The sequence below is a fragment of the Betta splendens genome, chromosome 19, assembly GCF_900634795.4.
Source record: "Betta splendens chromosome 19, fBetSpl5.4, whole genome shotgun sequence".
In the NCBI taxonomy this organism is placed as follows: Eukaryota; Metazoa; Chordata; class Actinopteri; order Anabantiformes; family Osphronemidae; genus Betta; species Betta splendens.
The window spans coordinates 3,629,368-3,654,094 of NC_040898.2; the positions used below are offsets into that span (position 1 = coordinate 3,629,368).

The window sequence follows — 24,727 nt, forward strand, 5'->3', positions numbered from 1 at the left end:
AGTAATTTTCAGGGCAGCTGACGGCAACACTGCAGCACAGATCACCCCGTCAAGTTGTCATGTACCATACTTCTCGAGGGGCCAAGCTGCCTGCACATTTTCCTTTAGGTTCACTTTAGAACCTCCTTGACCCTCTTCAAATGCCAAACTAGATCAACTGATCAACAAAATAGCTGTCATTTCTCATTAGCGCTACACAGAATACAAGACAGTTGGATGAGACTTGGCAGGGCTATTAGTGTCACTCTTGGCACTCTGTCATTTTATATGCTAGTTTCGGTTTCATCTGCAGTTTTCTTGTCTTCGGGTTTTGTGATTACTATTTTGTCTGAAGAGACTCATTAATTCATATTTATACATGTTTTTCTAGACCTTTGGCCTACAGCACGCTGGCAGATCTGGTTCACCACGTCCGTCAGAACTTGCCCTTGACTGATTTGTCTCTAGCTGTACAGCTCTTTGCCAAGAACATTGATGATGAGTCACTACCAAGTAATATTCAAACAATGTCTTGCAAGTTGCTGCTTAATCTGGTGGACTGCATTCGCTCAAAGTCAGAGCAAGAGAATGGCAATGGCCGTGACATCCTCATGAGGATGCTAGAGGTAGACAGCACCAAGCTTGGCTTAATAAACAAACACTGATATTTATTTGTTACACCTATAGAAATGCCGGCTAACCCCCTGTACTTCTAAATCAGGTATTTGTTCTGAAGTTTCACACCATTGCACGATACCAACTTGTCTCCATCTTCAAGAAGTGCAAGCCCCAGTCAGAGATGGGTGTGGTTGACCCTGGGGCGTTACCTGGAGTACCAGCCACACCCACTCCATCTACCACCCCTGCCATTCCCCCACCTGCTCCTCCCACACCTGTTGCCACGGCACCTGCACCTCCAGCAACTCCCTTTGACCGACCCAGTGAGAAGGAAGATAAACAGACTTTTCAGGTGTCCGATTGCCGCAGCTTAGTCAAAACCCTGGTGTGTGGTGTGAAGACGATTACTTGGGGCATCACCTCTTGCAAGGCCCCTGGAGGTGAGATGGCACGGACCCATGTTTAACACCTGCATTAAAAGCATCTAGCATTTGTCTAGTTTATAAAATAATCAGCAATTGTTAAGATTTCTCAAATTTTTTTTTCTCTTATCACCAGAAGCTCAATTTATTCCCAACAAGCAACTTCAGCCAAAGGAGACACAAATCTACATTAAGCTAGTCAAATATGCCATGCAAGCCTTGGACATTTACCAGGTAAAATTAAATATCTTTCTTCGTTTTTGCATGGACTGCATATGCTAGTGGACATGCAAGAACAAAAAAATTGCCCACATCCCTCAGTAGTGTATTGAAACGAGCTGTGATGTTTCTACAGGTGCAGGTTGCCAATAACCAGCAGACGTACATCAGGGTGGCCAACTGTCAGACTGTACGCATGAAGGAGGAGAAGGAGGTTCTGGAACACTTTGCTGGGGTTTTCACCATGATGAACCCACTGACGTTTAAGGAGATTTTTCAGACCACTGTGCCATACATGGTAGAGAGAATCTCCAAGAACTATGCATTGCAGGTACATGTAACATGATTGTTCAGGTGATAAAATTCCTAGTCTTTATCCTTCATGTAATCTCAAAAATTCATATTGTTTCCTAGATTGTGGCAAATTCTTTTCTGGCCAACCTGTCAACATCTGCTCTATTTGCCACCATCTTAGTGGAGTACCTTCTTGAGAGACTGCCAGAGATGGGCTCCAATGTTGAGCTCTCAAACCTCTACCTCAAGCTTTTCAAATTAGTTTTCGGCTCAGTGTCATTGTTTGCTGCTGAGAATGAGCAGATGCTTAAGGTAAGGAGTGTTTTTTGTATTTGAGGTTGTGTCAGTCTATTTCATTACACCCTTTGTGGATATGTAGTATCTCTCCCTGTTTCGTCAGCCACATCTCCACAAAATAGTGAACAGCTCTATGGAATTAGCTCAGTCTGCTAAGGAACCCTACAACTACTTCTTGCTCCTCCGGGCTCTCTTCCGCTCTATTGGTGGAGGCAGTCATGATCTCCTCTATCAGGAATTCCTACCCCTTCTGCCAAACCTGTTGCAAGGTAAACCCTCTCTCTGTTTTGTCTCTGAGAAATCATGGAAGCAAATTTTTGTAACTATTTGTAATATCACTTCTCTGATTCTTTATCAGGTTTGAACATGCTCCAGAGTGGCCTTCACAAACAGCACATGAAGGATCTGTTTGTGGAACTATGTCTGACGGTGCCGGTGCGCCTGAGCTCCTTGCTGCCCTACCTACCTATGCTAATGGATCCACTTGTGTCTGCCTTGAATGGCTCTCAGACTCTGGTCAGTCAAGGCCTTCGTACCCTGGAGTTGTGTGTGGACAACCTACAGCCTGACTTCCTCTATGACCACATCCAGCCTGTCAGGGCTGAGCTTATGCAGGTGCGTGTTTCTAATTTAGGGCTGCAACAACAAATCGACGATCTATAATATTGATGACGGAAATTTATCGATAATGATTTGCCGTTATCGATTAGTCAGGCTGCTCATTTTATGGTGCAGGAAACAAACCAAGCGGCAGCAGGAGAAAGGTTGCGCCCTAATTTCTTCATGAACATTGAATATCAAACAAAAAAAACAACCTTAGCCTGCAAGTCATACAAAGTTCAGCTTGTGGTTTGTAAATACTACGACACTGGTGTCCCGGATGTAGCGGTGGTAACAAACGCTGTTTATCCATCACAGACTCTTTATTAAGTGCTGCTGTGTTAAAAGTTGCACGCGTCATCTCGTTCAATACATAGTGATGAACGATGCCACCACAGAGCAGCGCACCTTAGACGGTGCAGACACTAAATGTAACAGCAGCATTAAAATATGACGACATGGTTTATAGTGGTTGTCACCGTTGCATCAGAGCCAGAAGGAGCCTGTGTGGAGTTTAGATGTTCTCCCGTGTCTTTGTGGGTTTTCTCCCACAGTCAGATTGACTAGAGCTGCTGCAGATCTTGACATTGGAACAAAACTCTATGCTTGCTTTGTTTATTTATATTTTGGATGTTGAAGGTTTTTTGATATTCAAACGCTGGATTTTGTGTTTTGTTTGAGATTTAAAGAGTCAAAATCAAAACTTAAAAAAAAAAAAAAACATGATATGGGATTTCTAATGAGCAAAACATCAAATAATATTTTTAATCGAAACATAATCGACAGCTTAATACATAATAATATGTATTAAGCTGTCTATACGACAGCTCGTATAATAATACGAACCAAAATAATAGTTCGTTGCAGCCCTATTCTCATTCATCACAACTACCAGGTTTTGTCTAGCTTGGTGCAGTTATTTCACTAATGATATGCAGATTAAAGGATTTATAAATTGTGCGTATAGTTACTGTTTACCTATCTGAGTGTAAGCCCTGAATTCTGCTTTAAATTGGGTTTTTCCAATTTATGTACTGTATAATACTTTTTAAAGAAATTACAGCAGTATTTGTTATTTAAGGGGATTTAAATTGTAAGGATTTTATACATGACCATGCCCTGCTTCACTTTTATTCTTTAACCCTAATCTTCTTTCCAGGCCTTGTGGCGAACACTTCGTAACCCAGCAGAGAGCATCTCCCACGTAGCTTATCGAGTCTTGGGAAAGTTTGGAGGCAGCAACAGGAAGATGCTGAAGGAGTCTCAGAGGCTGCATTATGTGGTGACTGAGGTCCAGGGGCCCAGCATCAAAGCAGAATTCACTGACTGCAAAGCATCCATACAGCTACCCATGGAGAAAGTAAGATGTAATAATGTTGTCAACCTTGTTTTACGGTTTTGGGTTGGTCATTTGAACATTGTGCGAAGTTCATATGAAAGGCCCTTTTACCTTTTGTCTATCTGTTTTAGAAGGAAAGAATTAAATGTTTGCGTTTGATACTCATTATTTCTCCACAGTAAGCAACTACTCTCCTTAGTAGTTGGTGTGCATGAGGGAGAGATGTGTGTGTCCTCCATGTAATTAAATTCATCCCCTGTTCCTTCTCCCCATCTCTAGTCAGCAATCATCAATCTAGTGTGGCCCACCATGACGGCATTATTTACTCTCCCTAATGGCAGCTCGTCCTATCTGTCTATTCGTCTGTGTTTTTACCATCATGAGAACGGCAAACACAAAATTCACATGGTGCACACCCTCATGCACAGGCTGAAGGCTTGAATCTGTAGCAAGCTAGAAATGCAGCCATATATATTACGGGAAAGTCAGCTTAGAATTCTGCTATTGCACCTAAATAAAGTTATACATGTGTTTAAAAAATATATATATTTTTTTTTAATTAAGATGTTTGAAGTTTCCTTCCAGATCTTTACATTTTGTGCCTTTACATTTTTCATGGTAGTTAACAGGAGAATATCAAAGAAAGCTGAGTTTCTTCATTGATTTATTTTCAGTTTGTTGCAAGTTCAGTTGTTACGAATAACGGATGTAATGAAACATTTCTATTTAGGTGCAAATTTTGTTGTGGGGACAGGTCCACATCTCAGTGACGCTTTCCCCTCAACTTGGCCCTCTCTCATCCCTGTTCCTATACTTGCATCCTCCACATTAGCGTTTTGTGCTTTATTAAATATTTTCTTTTCTACCTGGTTGTTGTGGCTCGTATGCGCAGGATGTTCAATTGCATTGAGCTTTGGCCGTATGGTTTGTGCCATATTTGTTGGTACCATATTTCATAGTTTTATGTAGACTATTAAAAATTATTTAAAAAGTTTTGATGTGTGTTTCCAAGGCAATAGAGACAGCTCTAGACTGCCTCAAGAGTGCTAACACGGAGCCCTACTATAGAAGACAAGCCTGGGAGGTCATTAAGTGTTTCCTGGTGGCAATGACCAGTCTAGACGACAACAAACATGCCCTCTACCAGCTTCTGTCTCATCCTAAGTGAGTAAATATTTTGTGTGTGTGTGTGTGTGATTTGTTGTGCTACATAGAAAATTATTTAGATTACATGTCGGATTTGTGACATTTGATTTGCACCAAGTTTCGAAACATTCAGATCTCCAATAAATCATGCCCAATTTGAGCAAATACTTCAGTTGACCATCACCCCTGCCATATTAAATTTGGCTTAGTACCTTTCCCACACACACATCAAGATCGGCTATTGATTTTTCCTTGGTAATTCTCCTTTCTGGTTCAGCGTCATTTATCCCTTGCCATGGATGTATCCTACAGATTAAATCTTAAGACACAAGGTGGAAAGAAGAAATAATAATTCAGCAATTGCTTGCTGTCCATTCAGAAAAGAGCTAGTCCCTGCGTCCTTTGTTAGTAGCATTTAATTGCTTTTGTAGTTAAGCAATTGGGTACTGTTGAAATGCTGTTTCCTTATTTGCAACAACTAATGGATATTATCGATCAAAAAAATTGTTGTGAAAGATTTCCATTATTGATTAGTTGGGTCTGCTTATATTGGAGTGTGGCGGCAAGATAACACAGCCAGTTGCAAAATGGCGTAAAGTGCAGATCTTTCAAGGGAAGGGGTTGACCTGGTTCATCATTAAATGATTTTTGAGTCTCCAGTTTAAAGACTAAGTGGTATGTTGTCGTCCTTGTGTAATGCTTAAGCCCCTTAATTCAATGTGCTTTGTTCTTCCATTAGCTTCACTGAGAAGTGGATCCCCAATGTCATCATCTCTCACCGCTACAAAGCACAAGACACACCTGCCCGCAGAACCTTTGAACAGGCCCTCACTGGGGCGTTCATGTCTGCTGTGATAAAAGACCTAAGGCCCAGCGCGTTGCCGTTCGTCGCAAGCCTGATTCGACATTACACTATGGTTGCTGTGGCTCAGCAGTGTGGTAAGGGACTGGTGTTCTACCCTACCCTCTAAATCTAATGTATTTTCCTTTTTGCCATGGGCGTGGTATTTATACTTGTGTTTTTATATTTAAAGTAAAAAAGGACATGTATGTATTTATTAAAACATAGCTGTAGTTTGAATACATTTACCAGTAATCAACATTCAAATTAAGGTGTTTTGTTTCGGTCTTGCCCGCACAGGTCCGTTTCTGCTGCAGTGCTACCAACTAGGCAGCCAGCCAACCACAGCCATGTTCCATAGTGAGGAGAATGGCTCTAAGGGCATGGATCCTTTGGTTCTGATTGATGCCATTGCTATCTGCATGGCATACGAGGAGAAGGAGCTGTGTAAGATCGGAGAAGTGGCCCTGGCAGTTATTTTTGATGTGGCCAGCATTATCCTTGGCTCCAAGGAGAGAGTAAGTGACTGGAAGTAGGGTGTTTAAGGGCTCAGTTTCTGAATATAATAATAATAATAATAATAATAGTAAAGATGTAGGTTCTGTACCAGTTATCATAACTGTCTCAGATTGTGCTGCTCTTTCAGACATCTGAAATAAATTAGTGTTTTAAACCCTGTGCAGTTTTTGAATGGGCATCACTTAAACTTCTGGTCTCGTCTGCATCTCCAGGCATGCCAGCTGCCATTGTTCTCCTACATTGTGGAACGTCTGTGTGCCTGCTGCTATGAGCAAGCTTGGTATTCCAAACTTGGTGGCGTTGTGTCCATTAAGTTCCTGATGGAGAGGCTGCCTCTAATCTGGGTTTTACAGAATCAGCTCACATTTCTAAAGGCATTGCTCTTTGTCATGATGGACCTCACAGGAGAGGTGAGGAAAGATTTGTGCACAATGTAATTTTCATAGCAAATAATTTCAAAACAAGCTTACTTTATTAATTTATTATTTTGTGTCTCACTGTTGTTCTGACACTGTACTTACTAACTCACTGGTTTCCACATAGGTCTCAAATGGAGCAGTTGCGATGGCCAAGACCACCTTAGAGCAGCTGCTGGTTCGCTGTGCCACTCCTCTGAAAGATGAAGAAAAGACAGAAGAGCTGCTGGCTGCCCAGGACAAGTCATTCCACATGGTCACTCACGATCTGGTCCGGGAAGTCACCTCCCCCAACTCAACTGTCAGAAAGCAGGCCATGCACTCCCTACAGGTGTTATCCCAGGTCACTGGCAAGAGTATTACTGTCATCATGGAACCGCACAAAGAGGTGAAGATGAGGGCTGTAAAATTCTCTAAAGTTTCAGATTGTAATGCTAAGCTGTACAAAATTTGACTATTTTTAGAATACTTTTAGAATATGTTAAAGGCATATGCCTTGGACTAATTCTCCTAACACCGAAATACAAAATCTTTAGGTTTTGCAAGATATGGTTCCCCCAAAGAAACACTTGCTCCGTCACCAGCCTGCCAATGCACAGATTGGCCTGATGGAGGGCAACACATTCTGCACCACCCTGCAGCCTCGTCTGTTCACAATGGACCTCAATGTCATGGAGCACAAAGTATTCTACACAGAAGTATGTGATGCTCATCATACATCTGTATGTTTTAAATAATTTACACAATAATTTACAAAACATAAAAAAACAGAAAAGAGTGTATCCTTCATTTCTTCTGTAGAAAAATTATTCTTTTTTGGTGTTTAGTTCTTTTGCAATTGAACATCTATCTTAAATCAACACTTTTCAGTGAATGATGACTGCTCTTTGTGTTCCTTTTTTTTTTTTTTTTTTTTTTTTTTGAAGCTCTTGAACCTGTGTGAAGCCGAGGATGCCGCTTTGATGAAGCTGCCATGTTACAAGAGCCTTCCCTCTTTGGTTCCCCTCCGCATCGCTGCCCTCAGTAAGTAGTTTCTGCGCAACTTCATATAAGATTATGCATCCTTATTTACCTTCGTAATAATTGCAAAAAAATATGGTTCAAAATAAATGGCAAGTTTTTTTTGGTGTATACTTTCATAGCACAAGTAAATTTAATCAATAGTTTTGTCACCTTTAGATACTACTAAATCAATAATTGTCATTCATCTGTTTAAATAAGCTGTTTTGTTTCATTATTAGGTTATTTATGATTCATGTTTTAATTGTTAGAATGATAATATTAAGACTTCTTTTCTTTCTGTCGTGTGTAGATGCCCTAGCAGCCTGTAATTACTTGCCCCAGTCCAGAGAGAAGATCATAGCTGCCCTGTTCAAAGCTCTTAACTCCACCAACAATGAACTCCAAGAAGCAGGCGAGGCATGCATGAGGAAGGTGAGTAGAAAATCCTTCTTTATTATTTGTTTGACAAAAATTCTGCAATCATAATATACATTTACATTTTTATACACCCTTACAATTTTTTTTATTTAGATTTGGCAAATGGATAATATTATCAAAGTTATGCTGTTATGTATTTGTCTGCATTTTAAAAAATGTCAAGGAGGCCGTATTTTTATCATATGTTTTACTAGATTGGATTTATTTTAATTATATATATTAAGTTGACAGTTGTGAGGTTGATTTCAAAACATTATTGAGTTAAGATGTTCAGACATTCGTCACTAAGCTTTACTGTAAACACAAAGAAAAATTCAAACCTGTCCTTTGTTTAACCATATAAATTTCACCTCCTATAGAGTCTTTTCCCGTTTGCAAACAGTGAAGTAGATCATGGTTTAAACTTTAAAGCTATGCCAGTTATCAAAATCTCAAATGCTACTGAAATAAGTTGACTTTGGCGAATGTAACTTACTCGTAGAAAATTGTATTACTATATTACTTGCTTTTTTATTGTTGTACTTACGTAGTTTTTGTGTATTAATTTATATTACATATAATTTTTTTAATAATATGTATGTTGTGTTTCTGGACTTTGCTGTTCCTTTCCTTCATTTGTTAGTGTTTAAGTCCATTGTTAATTCTTCTCTTGGACATTTTATCACCCGGTTATTTTTATATGACTACCCTTTGCTTTATTATACTTTCTCATAACCTATCTTTCCTCCATTCATTAAAGTATTGACCGTAACAGTTTAATCATGTCAACCTCTTTTAGCTCTTTCTCCCATTTCCCAAAAGCTGGTGTCCTTCATTTTCTTTGTTTATCGTTGTCATTCCTTTTCACTATCGTTTTGATGATTTAGTTTTAATTCCACCTGCTTTCTCTTCATTCTTTCATCTCTGCTCTGCTAGCCCTAATGAGCGTTGCCATGGCCTAATCGATACAGGATAAAGTGTTTGTTCCCAGTGCTGAGACAAAAATGAATGTGGCTGCCATGCGTCATTCCCTCTCATCTGTGTGAGGGTGTGAGTCTGTGTCATCAGTGTTTGTGTTTGTGTTTTTGCTCGGGTTTGTTTTCAATCAACTATGCCATAATTTGAGTAGCCTTAGTCGTGGATCTAGACGCATATATTGAAGTCCTAAATTTGCCCTTGTGTTCTGTTTTAGTTCCTTGAGGGTGCTACCATTGAGGTGGACCAGATTCATACTCACATGCGCCCCCTACTCATGATGCTGGGTGACTACCGCAGCCTGACGCTCAACGTTGTGAACCGTCTAACATCTGTCACGCGTCTGTTCCCTAATTCCTTCAATGACAAGTTCTGTGACCAAATGATGGTGAGGCAGGAGTTTTTCTTTATTATATACAATATTTGTTATTATGGCATGAAATGTTCAGCAAATTTATTTTAGATTAACTTTAAACTAAGCCTAGAATTCTATACTAAATACAAAGTAAATTAATCAAATTCATTCTATAATGCAGTAGACAAAACCATTGCAAAGACACACACACTCTCATGCAGTCTTAAGTCTTTTCTCTCTCTCTCTTTTTCTCACAAGCAACACTTGAGGAAGTGGATGGAGGTGGTTGTAATAACGCACAAAGGAGGGCAGCGCAGTGATGGCAGTGTAAGTATACAGAATGGTGAAAAATAATAAGGTGAAATGTGAAACTTCCACTGGGAACCGCGTGTAGGTGTCACTCCTTTTATTTAATTCACCTTCTATGAAATCAATGTTGCTATGTACTTGATCTGTTCTGCCTAAATCAATATGCTCCCAGTCAAAATGCCGAGAAATTGTCCCTTATCCACGCAAAGTCGTAGTCACGTGTAGTCAACACGTTCTCAGTGTGGCCTCCTCCCAGATGACTTGTGAGTGGCCATATTACAATGAATGATTAATTGGGCGCCAGGCAGGCGGTGTTGGGCCAGGCACTGTGTCTCCTCATTATCTTCCTGACAGATAACCTTGTAAAGGTATAGAAAAGGTGACAGAGAAAGAAGGGAAATTGCTGCCTCCTTCACATAGAAATAAAGTCCCGTTTTCTTTTACCCTCCGTTAGTGAGTTCATCCTGCCCCATGTTGAAGCAGTGTGTTTAATTAGATGCAAATTGGTCCTTTGTCTTTTTTCCCGTCCAACGATGTCTCTGTGAATATCGGCAACAGTGCTGGCGCTGACAAAACATGGGCCATGGGGTTAGTTAGCCAAGACAAATAAAGAGGAACAACTAGTGACAAGGGGATGGAGCAGCAAGAAGGAGGATGTACTGTATAGGCATTGAAAGCGGTTTTGACAGAGAAGTTACATATATATGGACTGAAGAAATGAGGTGTGCAGAGGGGTAAATAATGTGCAAAGGAAAATAATCATATCTGTTTAACAAAATGCTAGTTTCTTTGTACATGACATGACATTAATTTTGTTTTGGCCCATTTCTTGCTACTCACCCAGTGGCGACAGTAGCTGCTTCCGAGGTTACTCGCTAAGGTTGTTGCTGCCTGCTCATTTATTTCATTATCACCTTAGCTTATCCACTCATCTTCTATTCGGAACAACCAACAGATACACACAGACACCAAAAAATGCACACATGCTGTTCTGCTGACTCTGATCATTGTCTCCCATTTTGGTACAGCCTGCGTTGGAGGGCGTTGAGGTGAGATGTGATCTGGTGTTACGCCCTCTGTTGGTGACTGTCAGTGATTTGAACTTTAGTGGAGCCGGTGTTGTGGAAGTAGTACTGGTGGAGTTTCTCTGTATTTTTGTGTCTGTGTATCTGTGGTCATCTAAGGCTTGCTCTAACCTCGCATTCTGACTGTAGTTCCTACTGGAAGTTTTAATGGTTGCTGCTGGCAGTTTAAACTAAATAGTCGTCGCCTGTTTTTCCACAGTGGCTGTCCATCAAGACTGTCTGTCAGAAACTGTTCGTGTCTCGTTCTGTCGTCTTTTGAAATATTTCACCTACCTACCTTCTTCTTCTCTGCTCTCTTTCTGTAGGAGATGAAGATCTGTTCTGCAATCATCAATCTTTTCCACCTGATTCCGGCTGCACCACAGACTCTAGTTAAACCTTTATTGGAAGTGGTTATGAAAACTGAGAGGGCCATGCTCATAGAGGTAAAAACTCTCCCTTCATTCATTCTTGCAGGGATTATTTAATACAAACTAGCAGTAAAATAAATTAGACATATGTAAACAATGAAACCCCAGCAAGTCAATTCTAGGTCCCATTTAGACGGTTATTAACAAAAAAGCATTTATTTGTTTTTAATATTTAAAAAATACACAAATTAGTGCCCAACATTATAATGTAAGAGGAGAAGTATGTGAAGCAAATGTTTGTTGGTACATAGATAAAGCAGAATAGTGAAGTATAAATTGCATATTTATGTTTATCAGTTCTTATAAGAAACAAAATAATTCCCACATATATATATATTTTAATTTGATCATTTTTTTCCCTTTCTGTTTCACTTGTGTCTCATGCCAGGCGGGAAGTCCATTCAGGGAGCCTTTGATCAAATTTCTGACACGTCACCCATCTCAGACAGTGGAGCTGTTCATGATGGAGGCAACGCTTAATGACCCACAGTGGAGTCGCATGTTCATGGTCAGACACTGGCATTGCTGAATAGCAGTCCTTATATTTAATGCCTTTAAAAAGTCTGTAATAATTGTTTGTATAGATCTTACCCCATAATTATAACCTCATTTGTTCTTGGTCTTTAAAACTTGTTGTATGTATTTATATTCAGAGTTTTCTGAAACACAAAGATGCCAAACCGCTAAGAGATGTGCTGGCCTCCAATCCTAACCGCTTCCTCCCCCTGCTGGTTCCTGCTGGCACCACAGCAACTGTTCGACCTGGGTCTCCTTCTACCACCACAGCCAGATTAGATCTGCAGTTTCAGGCTATTAAGGTTTGCACATTTTTACTATATCACTTGTAAGGTATTACACCTGTACAACATACCATTGCGTGCTTCTAGGGTTTCAGTGGTTGATTCTGATGATAATTTGATTTTCTTACCGTGTCTGCTTAGATTATCAGCATCATAGTCAAGAATGATGAGGGCTGGCTAGCAGGGCAGCACTCTCTGGTCAGTCAGCTCAGGCGAGTCTGGGTGAGTGAGGCCTTCCAGGAGAGACATCGAAAAGATAACATGGCTGCCACCAATTGGAAGGAGCCCAAGCTGCTGGCCTACTGCCTCTTGAGCTACTGCAAGTATGTATAGTTATTAAATTTTTACTTCGTTGGTAATCATATCCTACCACTATACAAGCATATTTGTTGTTCACATTGATAAAACACTTTGTTTTGTGCTCTCCAAACTCATTAACCCCGTCTCCTTTAAAACAGGCGAAACTACTCTGAGATTGAGCTGTTATTCCAGCTACTGAGGGCCTTTACAGGTCGTTTCTTATGCAACATGACCTTCCTGAAGGAGTATATGGAGGAAGAGATCCCGCGGAACTACTCCATTGCCCAGAAACGGGCCCTGTTCTTCCGCTTTGTCGAGTTCAATGATCCACACTTCAACGATGAACTGAAAGCAAAGGTATGTACACAGGCAATCAGTTTAAAACTGAAAGCCACAGTAACGTCAAAATGCAGTGGAGTTGGAGAAAATTATACATTATTGTTGTAGATAAAATATACAGTCTCACTAATGATAAAGTCACCAGTATTTAGACATTAGCACTTTTGTAAAAACATATAACAGTAGGAAATATCGAAAGATATTTCTAAATTTTATGTAAACCAACAAAACACATGACTTCAATTCATAAAGCTCATGTTTGTTTGTTTGTTTGTTTGTTTGTTTGTTTGTGCCTAAATGCTGATTTAGTACTATCGCCTACCATTTCTTTACAAAGTATCTTGGTCGTGTACATATACCTATGTTGGAAGTCTGAATTTGTCAGAGATGCAAGAAAGAAAATTAACTTAAATCAAGCTTAAAGAACAGAATGTAGATTGGTGCCCCAGCCCATTTGGAGGTTGTCAAACAGTATTTAGCAGGACATGGGGTCAAATAATTTGCCTTTAATATTTTCTATATACATGATTACCTTTTGTGATTAATGAATCAAAAAAAAATTTCTTGCAAACATCAACATGCCTCTCAAATCCCCCACACTGACGAAGAAAACCTTAACTCTAGTTGTCATGAGAAAACTGTAACTTGGTCCTTTAGGTGCATTTAAATGCACTGACTCTTTAGTTGCACATTCCTGGGGGCATATTCCATATGCTGGACACCATTTAGCATTGTCAGTCTACGGTTACAAAAGAACTCTGGATGTACTGACACTTAAAACAAAAAACAAAAAAACAATTGTGTGGGGGTAAAAGTTTATTTACATGGAAGAATAAGTTCAATTCCAGGAGGGATTGTGAGTAATGCCTTGTGATGTTTGTGGTGATTGATCAACTTAACAGGAAGCAGAGAGACTAATGAACAAACTGCTCCATAGATGTTTTTGAGAGCGAGCGTGTGTTTTGTTCTGTCAACCATGCTTGTACATGCATGCTTGTGTAAAGCTTGTGTGAATGTTGTGCTAATGGAAGAGCTGGAGCATATGCTGCCACAGCTCGTTCTTGACTGAGCTACGCCGTGTCCTCTACAATGATGGATTGAATAGGCGAGTTCATTAACCGATGGCAGCCTCATTAATAAAAAGGCAGGCGTTGGCTGCATTGTCTTGGTTTAGTCTGCATTTTATTATCTCTGGTGTTAATATAAATTTCTGCAGGTTTTGGATTGTTACTCATTATCATTGTAATCCTTCCTGCTGCTTTTATGGTGTGTTTTGTTTTTTTTTTTTTTGTTTTTTTTTTTAGTAGTTATGAAGTAGGAAAAAATCCTGATTGTCATTTAATGTTATCCCCTGAGTGAACATTATTTAATATTGTTGTTATTTCTTGAAACTGCACACTTTTATTCGTTAATTTTGGTCACATTTGGGTCTCATCATGTTGAGGTTCATTTGTCCTCTATAATGAAAAAAAGTTTCACCTCTATTCTTATCTTTCTGATAAGAACCTGTAGATGACTATTTCATCATTTAATTATGTGCCTCATGCCTATGAAGACTTTTCTTTTATAGAGGGTTTTTAAAAAAAATAGTGGAAGTGATTTCACTGATTAGTCTCCTCTTGAAGGTCTGCTCTTCATTCAATATTAAATTAAACTTGTCTTGTCTTAGAGAAAATGGAAATCGTTTAACAGTGATTTTGTGTGATCAATGTTTTATAGGTACTACAGCACATCTTGAATCCAGCCTTCTTATACAGCTTTGAAAAGGGGGAAGGGGAGCAGTTGCTTGGACCGCCCAACCCTGAAGGAGACAATCCTGAAAGTATTACCAGTGTCTTCATCACTAAGGTACACGTCCACACAAACCCTTATTCTATTCATAGGTCAGTTTTTTCCCCATTGAGCCTGCATGTAGTGTTTACTACAGCACCTGAGTTAATTTAAGAGTTAATTTTGGATGGTGGATAATACAAAATAATGATCTAATGTTTCGTAAAGCTCTAAACCTAGCTTCATTTGTTCATTAATCAGCAGCTTTGTCTCATCATTCACCTTCCTGATTTTATAACCTAGAATTCTTTTCAAAATGCCTCCTCATTCTAACGATCTCCATATTCTAAGTCATCAGTGTCATCCCACTGTCCCTTCTTCTTCATCTCTTCTATCTGTTTTTGTTACTCAGTCCCTCCCACCAGTACCTCTTCTCATCACATTTCATTCATCAGGGCAGTCTATAATTTGTGGTGTAAATGTCATGCTAAAGGTCACAGTGTTTGTTTGTGCAGTGACAGATCTCATCACTGACTAACACCAGTCCTAATGGCTGCTAATAGCTCTATGGTCAGGTTAAATCGCATTTCCTCATTGACCCCCCCAACAACACCTCACCCCCCACCCCTTATCTCTTCTTCTCTCTATCATCTGATCAGAAAATTTAGAGTGGTAAATTTCTATGTTAAGAACTGAAAATTAAAACATTCTAAATAGAATAAATTATGAAATTATTAGTATTATTTAGTATATTATAAGCTGTAATGTATGTGCACAGAGAACTGCAAACAACTATATAGCAGTATTGTAAACTAAGTGGATAACCTAAACTGAAACATGTGGTGGAAATATATATATTATTTGCAAATTCTTTATAACCAGACAAAATAACGTGATTTCCTCTCCTAAACTACTGCATATATAAAACAAACAAAAAAAAAACAAGTGAAATTTTTTTTTTCAAGTAGTTACTGTTCCCCTTTCATCACACAATTGTTAACCACACATTTGTCCTTTTCCTCTGCAAGGTTCTGGACCCAGAGAAGCAGGCCGACTTGCTGGACTCTCTGCGGATCTGTCTGCTGCAGTTTTCTACTCTGCTCGTGGAACACGCACCCCACCATATTCATGACAACAACAAGTCACGCAACAGCAAGCTGCGACGCCTCATGACCTTCGCCTGGCCATGCCTTCTGCCAAAAGCCTGTGTTGACCCTGCATGCAAATACAGCGGTCATTTACTTCTGGCCCACATCATTGCCAAGTTTGCTATTCACAAGAAAATTGTCTTGCAGGTGAGGAGGAAAATGAATGGGATTTTTGACACATACATAAGGGATAAAAATTATTCAGATTGCCAGCTGTTCTGAAATGATAAATTAAATATGTATGATGGGTTGGAAAACAGATGTGTTGTTTCTCATTCTACACGTCAATGAATTTTTTTCACTGAAATATAAAAATTAATCTGTAACAACATTTTTTTAAATTCATCATGGAGTGGGTTTTGGTTTCTATAAGGAGTCCTCAACACTTTAAAAAGCTAACAATGGCCATATGGAAACAGATTTCCTTCTGAAACTTATAAGCCTCTATTTGATTTGAAGTGGGAGATTCTGAGTGTTCTTTAAACACAGTTGTCTTATAATGCTCCTGAATTTGGTGCATTTCAAACAAGTGTGCACAGACACAAACACCTGAAAGACGAGCCAGGTGGCCTCCTCGAAGAGTTGCATTAAAAATAACTATCTTTTGGCTTCGCACAGGTCTTTCACAGCTTACTGAAGGCACACACAATGGAGGCTCGAGCCATTGTGCGCCAGGCGATGGCAATCCTAACTCCAGCTGTACCTGCCCGCATGGAGGATGGCCACCAGATGTTGACTCACTGGACTCGCAAAATTATTGTCGAGGAGGGGCACACTGTACCTCAGCTGGTTCATATACTGCATCTCATTGTGCAGCATTTTAGGGTGAGTTTTCAATCATTTCAGTCTAATGTATTGCTTTTAGGTATACTGGGTGATAGACACAATTTAGTCAGAACCAATATAATTTCTGTACCTGTAATATCTATATCTATATTGTGATTACATGCTGTACTGTGCTTATCCTAAAATATATCGCACAAAGCCTATAAAGTAGTTGAGAGAAGACCCTTTACATTAAATGGTTTCTGACTGCTCATTATAGTTTTACTGTGGACCAGTTGGTCTGACTTGTATGGCCAATATATGGTTTATATGGTATTAGTGTTATGGTACTGAACTTGAGTGTAATGTTTGCATTAGCCACAACTGTGGAGCTACAACCTAGTGTTTGTCAGTCTAAACCTGAATCATTAGAAGCTAATGGTACATGTCGGCTGTCTGTAATGGACCAATGCTTACAAATAGTGATTAGTCTAAGATTCAGTCTAAGTATGCACCGTCTATGCAGAACCCACCACCATGGAAGGATCATTGGCCTTTTTATTCGCCTGCCTTCCTAAATTTCAGAGACACTTTCTGCCCTCTCACTTCTGCTGATGTTTGCTGCCTCGCCAGTTAGAGCAACAGTCTCTTAACAGGAGACTGACATTTTCCTCAGCACCCCTCTCTATTTTATTGACAGGCTGCTCTCACTGGGCCAGATGACTAATCTAATGTAATCACATCAGCATAATTACACTAGGGGGGAGATAATGACATACAGATGAGTGTGTGTGTGTGTGTGTGCAGCCGTGTGTGTGTGTGTGTGTGTGTGTGTGTGTGTGTGTGTGTGTGTGTTTAGGGTGGAGATAGATATGTGCTTGCATGTTAAAGAGCCAGAGAATAATTGAGTGCATGTCTCTGTGTTCATATGTGATGGACAGGGCTTATCCACACTGACATTACGGGACAGTGAAGTCCTGCTCTATAGACCATAATTACCCTCAAAGTGAACATCTTTAATATTCGTTGACACTGGCAGCAGCTCTTAAATAGACATCTCATATTTCGCTCTTCTCCCTGACTGAGCCTATGCATTTGAGATTCCCGGCTCGGTCTGGAATGAAGCTAAGTGGCTCTTGAGTGTGAACGCTTGGGGCCAAGTGTGTCTCATCATGTTGTTGACATTAAGTGGCGTTGCGACTTTAGGTTTCACAAGTGTCTCAGAGTGATCTAGCAACCTGTTTAACTTAGTGCAGGTCATTGCCCTAAAGTCTATAGCAAAGGAATGGCAAAGAAAAAAAATTATATTTTTTCTCCCTAAAGTTTTTTTTGTTGTCAAAGCTTTTTTACTCATTTACTAAAAGTCTGATCTACTTATTTGAGATTGTGATTAAAAGTCAGGTATTTAGCAATGTTAATATCCTAAATCAAGATTCTAATCCACATCTGGATGCTCTCCAAGCAAGCTTTGAGAACTAAGAAATAGACTAAAACATAAATCAAAGTAACATGAAATAGCAAAATGTCTGTGCACCGGAGACATTAGTGAGCTAAGGCTGCATGAAATATGGCTGAGCATGCAATACATTATTTTAGTGGCCATCTGATGTCTAAGAAAAGGAATGTAGAAGACAAAAAGAGGTCTTTGTAATCTTATATATTGTGCCTAATTTTGAATTTTTTTTTTCTTACTAGGTGTACTACCCAGTGCGTCACCATCTTGTTCAACACATGATTAGTGCAATGCAGCGACTTGGCTTCACCCCTAGTGTGACCATAGAACAAAGGAAACTGGCTGTTGACCTGGCTGAGGTGGTCATCAAATGGGAGTTACAGAGGATCAAAGATCAGCAGGTGTGTTCTTGGATTATGTAAATAATGTTGGGGTTTTTTTACCACTAAGAGCAAACAATGTGCCCTGTAGACATGCATTTTAAGGCATTAAGTTCTTGTCTTTGCCCTTGTCAAACTACTGATTAAGGCAGCATTATTAAATTAAATTAAATTGAAAAATCCAACAAATCCCACTTGAGCAAGGTCTCTCTCTCTCTCTCACACTCATTCACTCACACTCACCTATGTAATAATACAATAGAAAAAATAGAGTGCTAATGTTTCAAGCTGTCTATATGTAACCATCTAAAATATGGCATTTTGAATTTTTTTTTCTACATATTTCACGTATGTATGTTTTAATGGTTTAAATGTAATGTTTCTACACAGTTGTCTAAACCCTATTACAAATGTTAGTACCCTCTACTGTACTGTACACTACCTCTAAACATGCAAGCCATATTATTTTTTTTAACTTCACATTAATATAATGCTCTTACTCATTTGCTCCTGTGACAGCCGGAGTCTGAAACCGAAGCAGCCACTGGTGGTGAAGGGACCAGTGGAGCGGCGGTGAAACGAGGACTCTCTCTGGATGCTAGTGCTGGACAGGATGCCAAGAGGTTCCGCACAACAGCCGGAGCCGCCTCCACGGTGAGCTGAACTAGATGCCAATAAAATGTGTCTTTGACTGACAGATGCCCATGTACTTAAATTATCAATTACATTTTTTTACTTCCTGTAAATGTACATCCGAGCTTTAAACAAATTTACATTTCTCTGCCCCTGAATGTTTCAATTGTTTCTGCATATTCTTCTATTCACAGTATTCAAACATGATCTAACATATTAACATAATATTGATTTTAATATAGTTTAATATGTTTTTTTGAATTTTATGTGTGTTCTAGATGTTTGGCCGCAGCCAGTCTATGCCAGCCACAGAGACCATGCTCACTAAACCTGTTGAGAAACAGCATACAGACACTGTTGTCAATTTCCTCATCAGAATTGCATGTCAGGTAACCCCAGTGATTTCACTCCACACACTACTACTAGATATTAAGTAATAGGTATTTTTTGTCTTCCTTGTTCTTTTAAATGCAACCTTGTGTTTTTTATTCTACTTGAAACAGTGCATATGATTAATACACTGATGTAATTAAGTCGACCTTTGTAGAAAATTGTTGGGCTACATTTTCAAGCACATGTCTAATGTGCATGTGTCTTTTGTGAAGACACCTATTTAATACGGGAGATCTAAACACATTTCTATTAATGAGGATGATAATAATCAAGTCCCCCCCACCCCCGCCTCTCCAGGTGAATGACAGCACCAATGTGGCTGGGTCTCCGGGCGAGCTTCTGTCCCGTCGTTGTGTTAGTCTGATGAAGACTGCCCTCAGGCCTGACATGTGGCCTCGTGCCGAGCTCAAGCTACAGTGGTTTGACAAGCTGCTTATGACAGTGGTAAGGTGACATATTTTTTTAAATAATGAGGGCACACACCACAATTGTTGAATCTTTTTATTGTAAGACATGCACAGCGACCTGGACAACTAATGTGTCACTGCTGCTTCCTCGCTGAGGGACTATAAAGGTGTTCCTGTTGTTCAAGCTCTGTCACCTCAGACTTCTGTGTCTGTTATCAGTAATATGAGGAATTCTCCCTTTCTCATCCTAAGCTCTTTATTCCTTGTTCATCTTGCCTGTTCCTCTCTGCGTGTCTCTTCATCTTTCCCTCCAACTTCCTATTTTCAGCCTCTTATTGCAGCTTCTACTTTTCTTTTTCTCTAATTGAACTGCATTCTTCAGACAAGGTCATTGCTATTTGTTCTTTTTTGTGGGGGGATCATTACATCGGCTAGCTGGTGACCTGAGAATGGTCAAACAAAAAGCTTTTTATAGGGCTTACAGAGATGCACATACATTCCCTTGAGTCCACGCTCTACCTGCCATCTTACTTAGACTAATGAATGAAATCTAAATCGGATTATCTTTTATCACATCTCATGTACTGTCACTGCAGTGATTAACAGTATGGAGAAGTGGTGTGCTAGGGCAAATGAAGATACATACAACCATGTACATACAAGCATGTTTCCTGCATCAATACAAAGACAAGATCCCGTTCTTTTAATACAGTGCAAAATCAATACCTCCCTGATATCTAACAGGATTATCACAAGAATCACCTTGTTCATTAGTTGAGCTTGGTTCCATCGATTGGCCCTAGCTCCTCCTCTTGGCCTTACCAGTGTTGTAAAGCTTGATTGCAATTTAGACAAAATTAGAACTGTGTGTGTGTGCATGCACTGATCACTGCTAAACCAAAGATTAATGGACAAAAATGTTTCATTTTAGATTTTTTAAAAGCAATTAAGGTAAAGCATTTAGAATTTGCAGACGCTGCTTATACATCACTAACCTTCTGGTTTTCCCTCTTCTCACCCTCTTAGGAGCAGCCAGCCCAGGCCAACATCTCTAACATCTGCACTGGACTTGAGATCCTCTGCTTCCTCCTCACGGTACTGCAGTCCCCAGCCATCCTGGCCCACTTCAAACCCTTGCAGCGCGGTATTGCTGCATGCATGACCTGTGGCAACACCAAAGTCCTGCGAGCTGTCCACTCCCTTCTTTCTCGCCTAATGAGCATCTTCCCTACTGAGCCTAGTAAGTTGCTTTTGCCCCCTTTGAACATCATGGAAGGCTAAGTTCAGTTTAAGAAAATATTCCACTCTGCACTCATCAGACCTTGGATTTTAATGGTGGATTCATTGTCAAAAAAGATCCACTATGACTGTTAGATTCCTGGGTTTATTTTGTCATGTGTTGGAGCACTACTTTTTTAATTAGTGTTTTCTTTCTCTAGGTTCATCAACTGTGGCATCTAAATATGAGGAGCTTGAATGTCTGTATGCCGCAGTGGGCAAGGTCATCTATGAGGGGCTTACTAACTATGAAAAAGCCACAAGCAACACTAACCCCACACAGCTCTTCGGTAAGACCTTCAGATTCCTGGCTCTACTTGCGTTTTATGTTTCCTACTGCCTCCTTTTAAGCTCGCTTTGTTACACATAAACCCTGTAATTTATTTATATGTTTGCACTCCTGTGCTTCTCCCTGCAAAACCATGCCGCCTTTTAGTCACTTTCAGCAATTAAGTCAGTGAGTGGGTCATTAAAATGCAAACGGAGTCCTGCTGCTCTGGCTAACATCTGGTCTGTTTAAACGGAGGCCACAGTCCAGCAGCTTGGGAAAGCTTGACTTAGGAATGATTACTGCTTTAGGCTGCCATCCCTTTGCAAACATTACCTTTATCCATCCAGATGTCTAACTATTTATGGAAAAAGATTACAGTAAAGCTAGATAGTGACACTATTGTTTTTTTACCTACGTTTGAAACAAACTACTATATAATTAATGTACAGTGGCTGGAGAAATAGTCCTAAGTTAATATTATTAGACATGGTCTCTCAAAATGTCAGTTGTTGTCAATAAACAGCTTTTGGTATCCTGTTATTAGAAACAGGTAGTAATGCATCCATCTGGTCGGGGATGGACTTTTTTACATTATTCTCCCTCCAAGAAGCAACGACACGGAAGGACATTACTTATATTTGTCACTTACTTTGTGACAATCTAAAACTTGTGCTATATTCTCAGAAGAAAGTCACATTTTTGTCAAGCTGTATGAACAAACACATGCTGCAGAAAGGTGTCTGTCACCTTGCCCTGAATTGAGGCTCTTGTCAGATTACTCTATTTGTCTTTTTTTTTTTTGCCTGCCTACTTCTACCTTCTGTCACCTAATTTGTCTTCCAGGAACACTGATGATCCTCAAGTCAGCCTGCAGTTACAATGCCAGCTACATCGATCGTCTCATCTCCGTATTCATGCGCTCACTACAGAAGATGGTTCGGGAACACCTAAGTCCACAGCAGGCCAATCCAGGTGTTACTGAAACCAGCACTGGTATGTACATGGAATTCAGAGGAACCTACACACTTTTTATTCAGCAATATACCTGTTTTATATAATTAGTTAATTACCGACACTAATTAGTGAGTAATAAATTGGACACACATTCAATTTGCAAGCTGAGTATTTCATGGGCGAGCCTGTAGCAGGTGTGCTACTAGATGCCTAGTTAGACTTCTAAATGCCTAGTAGCTTTCAAAGTCTAGAACAATTAAATGATTGAGTGAATTGATGATTGACAGTTGTGGATGATGTGTCTGAATGAGGGTTTTGATTGGTCTTTTCCCAAACTCTCCATGACAGACACCACTGACACATGATCCTTCTTATCTATAATCAAAGTGAGAATTTTTCTGGTTTGCATAGCTTTGGAGAGAGAATGTTATTCAAGTCAGATTCACAGTATGTAGGTTTAATAGGACAGGTACAAAGTTTGTCTTCACTTTCTTCCTTTAACCTCTGCGGCAGCAGGTCAGGCTGGACATGATTTACTTCACCAATGAGAGTTAATGGCTGTAACTTGCTGTCAGATCCTCAATGGGCCTCTAATGTCTATATCAGGAAAAAGACATTTAACCTCCATTAAGAGCAGTTATAGTAACTAAGAACAAAGGCTGTCGGACCAAGAAGGCCTTGACTTCTAAAACGTCTCACTAACCTATGAACTCTAAGTAATAAAGCACATGCTAAATTTATGTTGTGATTGTAATCTTTTGTTGATTGTGTATATATAGTGCAAACTCAGTTTTATAGTAAATAGCACTATAGCTACTATTATAAAGATGTTTTTGTTGTACAGGTTTGTCTCAGCCCTACGTCTGACTTTTCATGTCCTCCGCTCCTTTTAGTAACTAGTGAGCTGGTAATGCTGAGTCTTGATCTGGTGAAGACTCGACTGTCTGTCATGAGCATGGAAATGAGGAAGAACTTCATCCAGGTCATCCTCACCTCACTGATCGAGAAGTCACCAGATCCCAAAATCCTCAGAGCTGTCGTCAAAATTGTTGAAGAGTGGGTGAAAAACAATTCTCCCATGGCTGCCAACCAGGTAAAAAAGCTTTTCGTAGTCGTACATTTTATTTCCATAGATTTTTCTTTGTTTTTTTAATAAACAGAACAAGGAGAAACGGGATGGTGGACAGAATTACATTTCTAAAAAAGAAAATGGTTGTTGTTTATTGTATATTATGTTTTCCCTGTCTTTTGAATGTTCATATCTGTCTATCTCCTTTTTTTTTTTTTTTTAAACAACTTACCTTTTTCTTTCAGATGCCCAACTTACGGGAGAAGTCCATCTTGCTCGTTAAGATGATGACCTACATAGAGAAGCGCTTCCCTGATGAACTTGAGCTAAACGCCCACTTCCTAGACCTCGTTAATTATGTCTACAGGTAATTACCTTCATTCATCACATGGCCAAATGGCCGTGCCACCGACTCTGTGCCATCCTCACATCTATTTTACCTGGAGAAATGAAAGTCATGAGGTTGAGGGGGTGAGAAGACACGGAAAGTTGAGTCCAGTAGAAAAAATGGCGATGAGGCCGTTGATGATGAAGCATTTTGCATTTAAGCATTTTATGTTTTTACAAAATGGAAATACGCTACATATTAGAACTAAAACTCACTAAAACCATATCGTAACAAATAACAATAACTGTAATATTAATATTATTAATATTGATATTAATATTAGTCATAGCCTGATTTTCATCATTCTGGTTGCAGTGCTTCTTGGGGCCCTGTGCTGAATTTGGGCTATGCCTCTGCATATTGTATGTGTGCTAGACCACAATCAAGGGATTGTGATCAGTGTGTGGAAGGGGCGTGTGTACAGTTGAATGAATGCAGAGCCAGCACTATTAGTTCCATTAACTAATTAATTGTTCTTTTATTTCGGAAGAGCAGATTTGACTGGGTCACCTGTGATACCCAGGGCCCTCAGGGGCAGAAGGTTTTGTCTGTTCACCACATTACTCACTATCCCCAGCTACGTCATTTCACACTGCTTAATGGAAAAAAATGGAAAGAACGATTAGACTCAGAATGGCAGCCAGTACTCAGAGCTGGGGAATATGTCAAAGTATTTAACTGGGCCATAGTCAATGCAGGACGCCCAGCGTGTAGAAGCCAGAGGGGAAACACTGTCCTACTAACTGCCATTTATCAAAAGTGGCTCTCCTCGTCTTTCTGTTTGACACTCATACATGTTTAATCAAACACGTTTCCCTTGTACTCCTTCACCACGTCAGGCTTTTACTGTGTAATTTATCTTCATGTCAAAATGATGAGCAATATACTAACAATGGCACACAAGCAATTTGCGTTTCGTTGACAGTGCCCTTACTCTTTTCTAGTTATGTTTGGAATTTGCTTGATATATATGGAATGTATTCAATTACTATTTTGTCAAACATTTAAAGTGAATGAGAAATATTCAAATGTTTTGAGGTAAACTAATAGGTGTAGTGCTGATGTAGAACCTGAGCTTTATATAGGCCTACTAGAATACCTGCAGTGGCGAGAAAGCACATCCTTAAAGCCTTTAA

General features: G+C 39.6%; 1 protein-coding gene across 4 annotated transcripts in view; it reads left to right on the top strand.

The window, feature by feature from the left end:
- The window catches only part of trrap (transformation/transcription domain-associated protein), a 58,063-nt gene that overhangs the window by 5,613 nt on the left and 27,723 nt on the right, over nucleotides 1–24,727 (top strand). For 3 of the 4 annotated variants that reach the window (XM_029133726.2, XM_029133728.3, XM_029133725.3), the window contains exons 14-49: nucleotides 371–605; nucleotides 701–1,037; nucleotides 1,156–1,253; nucleotides 1,375–1,569; nucleotides 1,653–1,844; nucleotides 1,933–2,098; nucleotides 2,188–2,444; nucleotides 3,589–3,789; nucleotides 4,781–4,932; nucleotides 5,654–5,853; nucleotides 6,056–6,273; nucleotides 6,487–6,684; nucleotides 6,818–7,078; nucleotides 7,227–7,388; nucleotides 7,617–7,713; nucleotides 8,003–8,124; nucleotides 9,302–9,472; nucleotides 9,698–9,766; nucleotides 10,777–10,797; nucleotides 11,139–11,258; nucleotides 11,632–11,751; nucleotides 11,897–12,061; nucleotides 12,185–12,366; nucleotides 12,502–12,700; nucleotides 14,402–14,530; nucleotides 15,481–15,747; nucleotides 16,219–16,425; nucleotides 18,061–18,219; nucleotides 18,718–18,852; nucleotides 19,110–19,220; nucleotides 19,522–19,668; nucleotides 20,658–20,871; nucleotides 21,071–21,199; nucleotides 22,024–22,173; nucleotides 23,028–23,227; nucleotides 23,449–23,570. In XM_029133726.2, the coding sequence (XP_028989559.1) occupies nucleotides 371–605; nucleotides 701–1,037; nucleotides 1,156–1,253; nucleotides 1,375–1,569; nucleotides 1,653–1,844; nucleotides 1,933–2,098; nucleotides 2,188–2,444; nucleotides 3,589–3,789; nucleotides 4,781–4,932; nucleotides 5,654–5,853; nucleotides 6,056–6,273; nucleotides 6,487–6,684; nucleotides 6,818–7,078; nucleotides 7,227–7,388; nucleotides 7,617–7,713; nucleotides 8,003–8,124; nucleotides 9,302–9,472; nucleotides 9,698–9,766; nucleotides 10,777–10,797; nucleotides 11,139–11,258; nucleotides 11,632–11,751; nucleotides 11,897–12,061; nucleotides 12,185–12,366; nucleotides 12,502–12,700; nucleotides 14,402–14,530; nucleotides 15,481–15,747; nucleotides 16,219–16,425; nucleotides 18,061–18,219; nucleotides 18,718–18,852; nucleotides 19,110–19,220; nucleotides 19,522–19,668; nucleotides 20,658–20,871; nucleotides 21,071–21,199; nucleotides 22,024–22,173; nucleotides 23,028–23,227; nucleotides 23,449–23,570 (6,108 nt within the window). The remainder of the gene's footprint in view (nucleotides 1–370; nucleotides 606–700; nucleotides 1,038–1,155; nucleotides 1,254–1,374; nucleotides 1,570–1,652; nucleotides 1,845–1,932; nucleotides 2,099–2,187; nucleotides 2,445–3,588; nucleotides 3,790–4,780; nucleotides 4,933–5,653; nucleotides 5,854–6,055; nucleotides 6,274–6,486; nucleotides 6,685–6,817; nucleotides 7,079–7,226; nucleotides 7,389–7,616; nucleotides 7,714–8,002; nucleotides 8,125–9,301; nucleotides 9,473–9,697; nucleotides 9,767–10,776; nucleotides 10,798–11,138; nucleotides 11,259–11,631; nucleotides 11,752–11,896; nucleotides 12,062–12,184; nucleotides 12,367–12,501; nucleotides 12,701–14,401; nucleotides 14,531–15,480; nucleotides 15,748–16,218; nucleotides 16,426–18,060; nucleotides 18,220–18,717; nucleotides 18,853–19,109; nucleotides 19,221–19,521; nucleotides 19,669–20,657; nucleotides 20,872–21,070; nucleotides 21,200–22,023; nucleotides 22,174–23,027; nucleotides 23,228–23,448; nucleotides 23,571–24,727) is intronic. The other variant, XM_029133729.3, reaches the window with a different exon arrangement.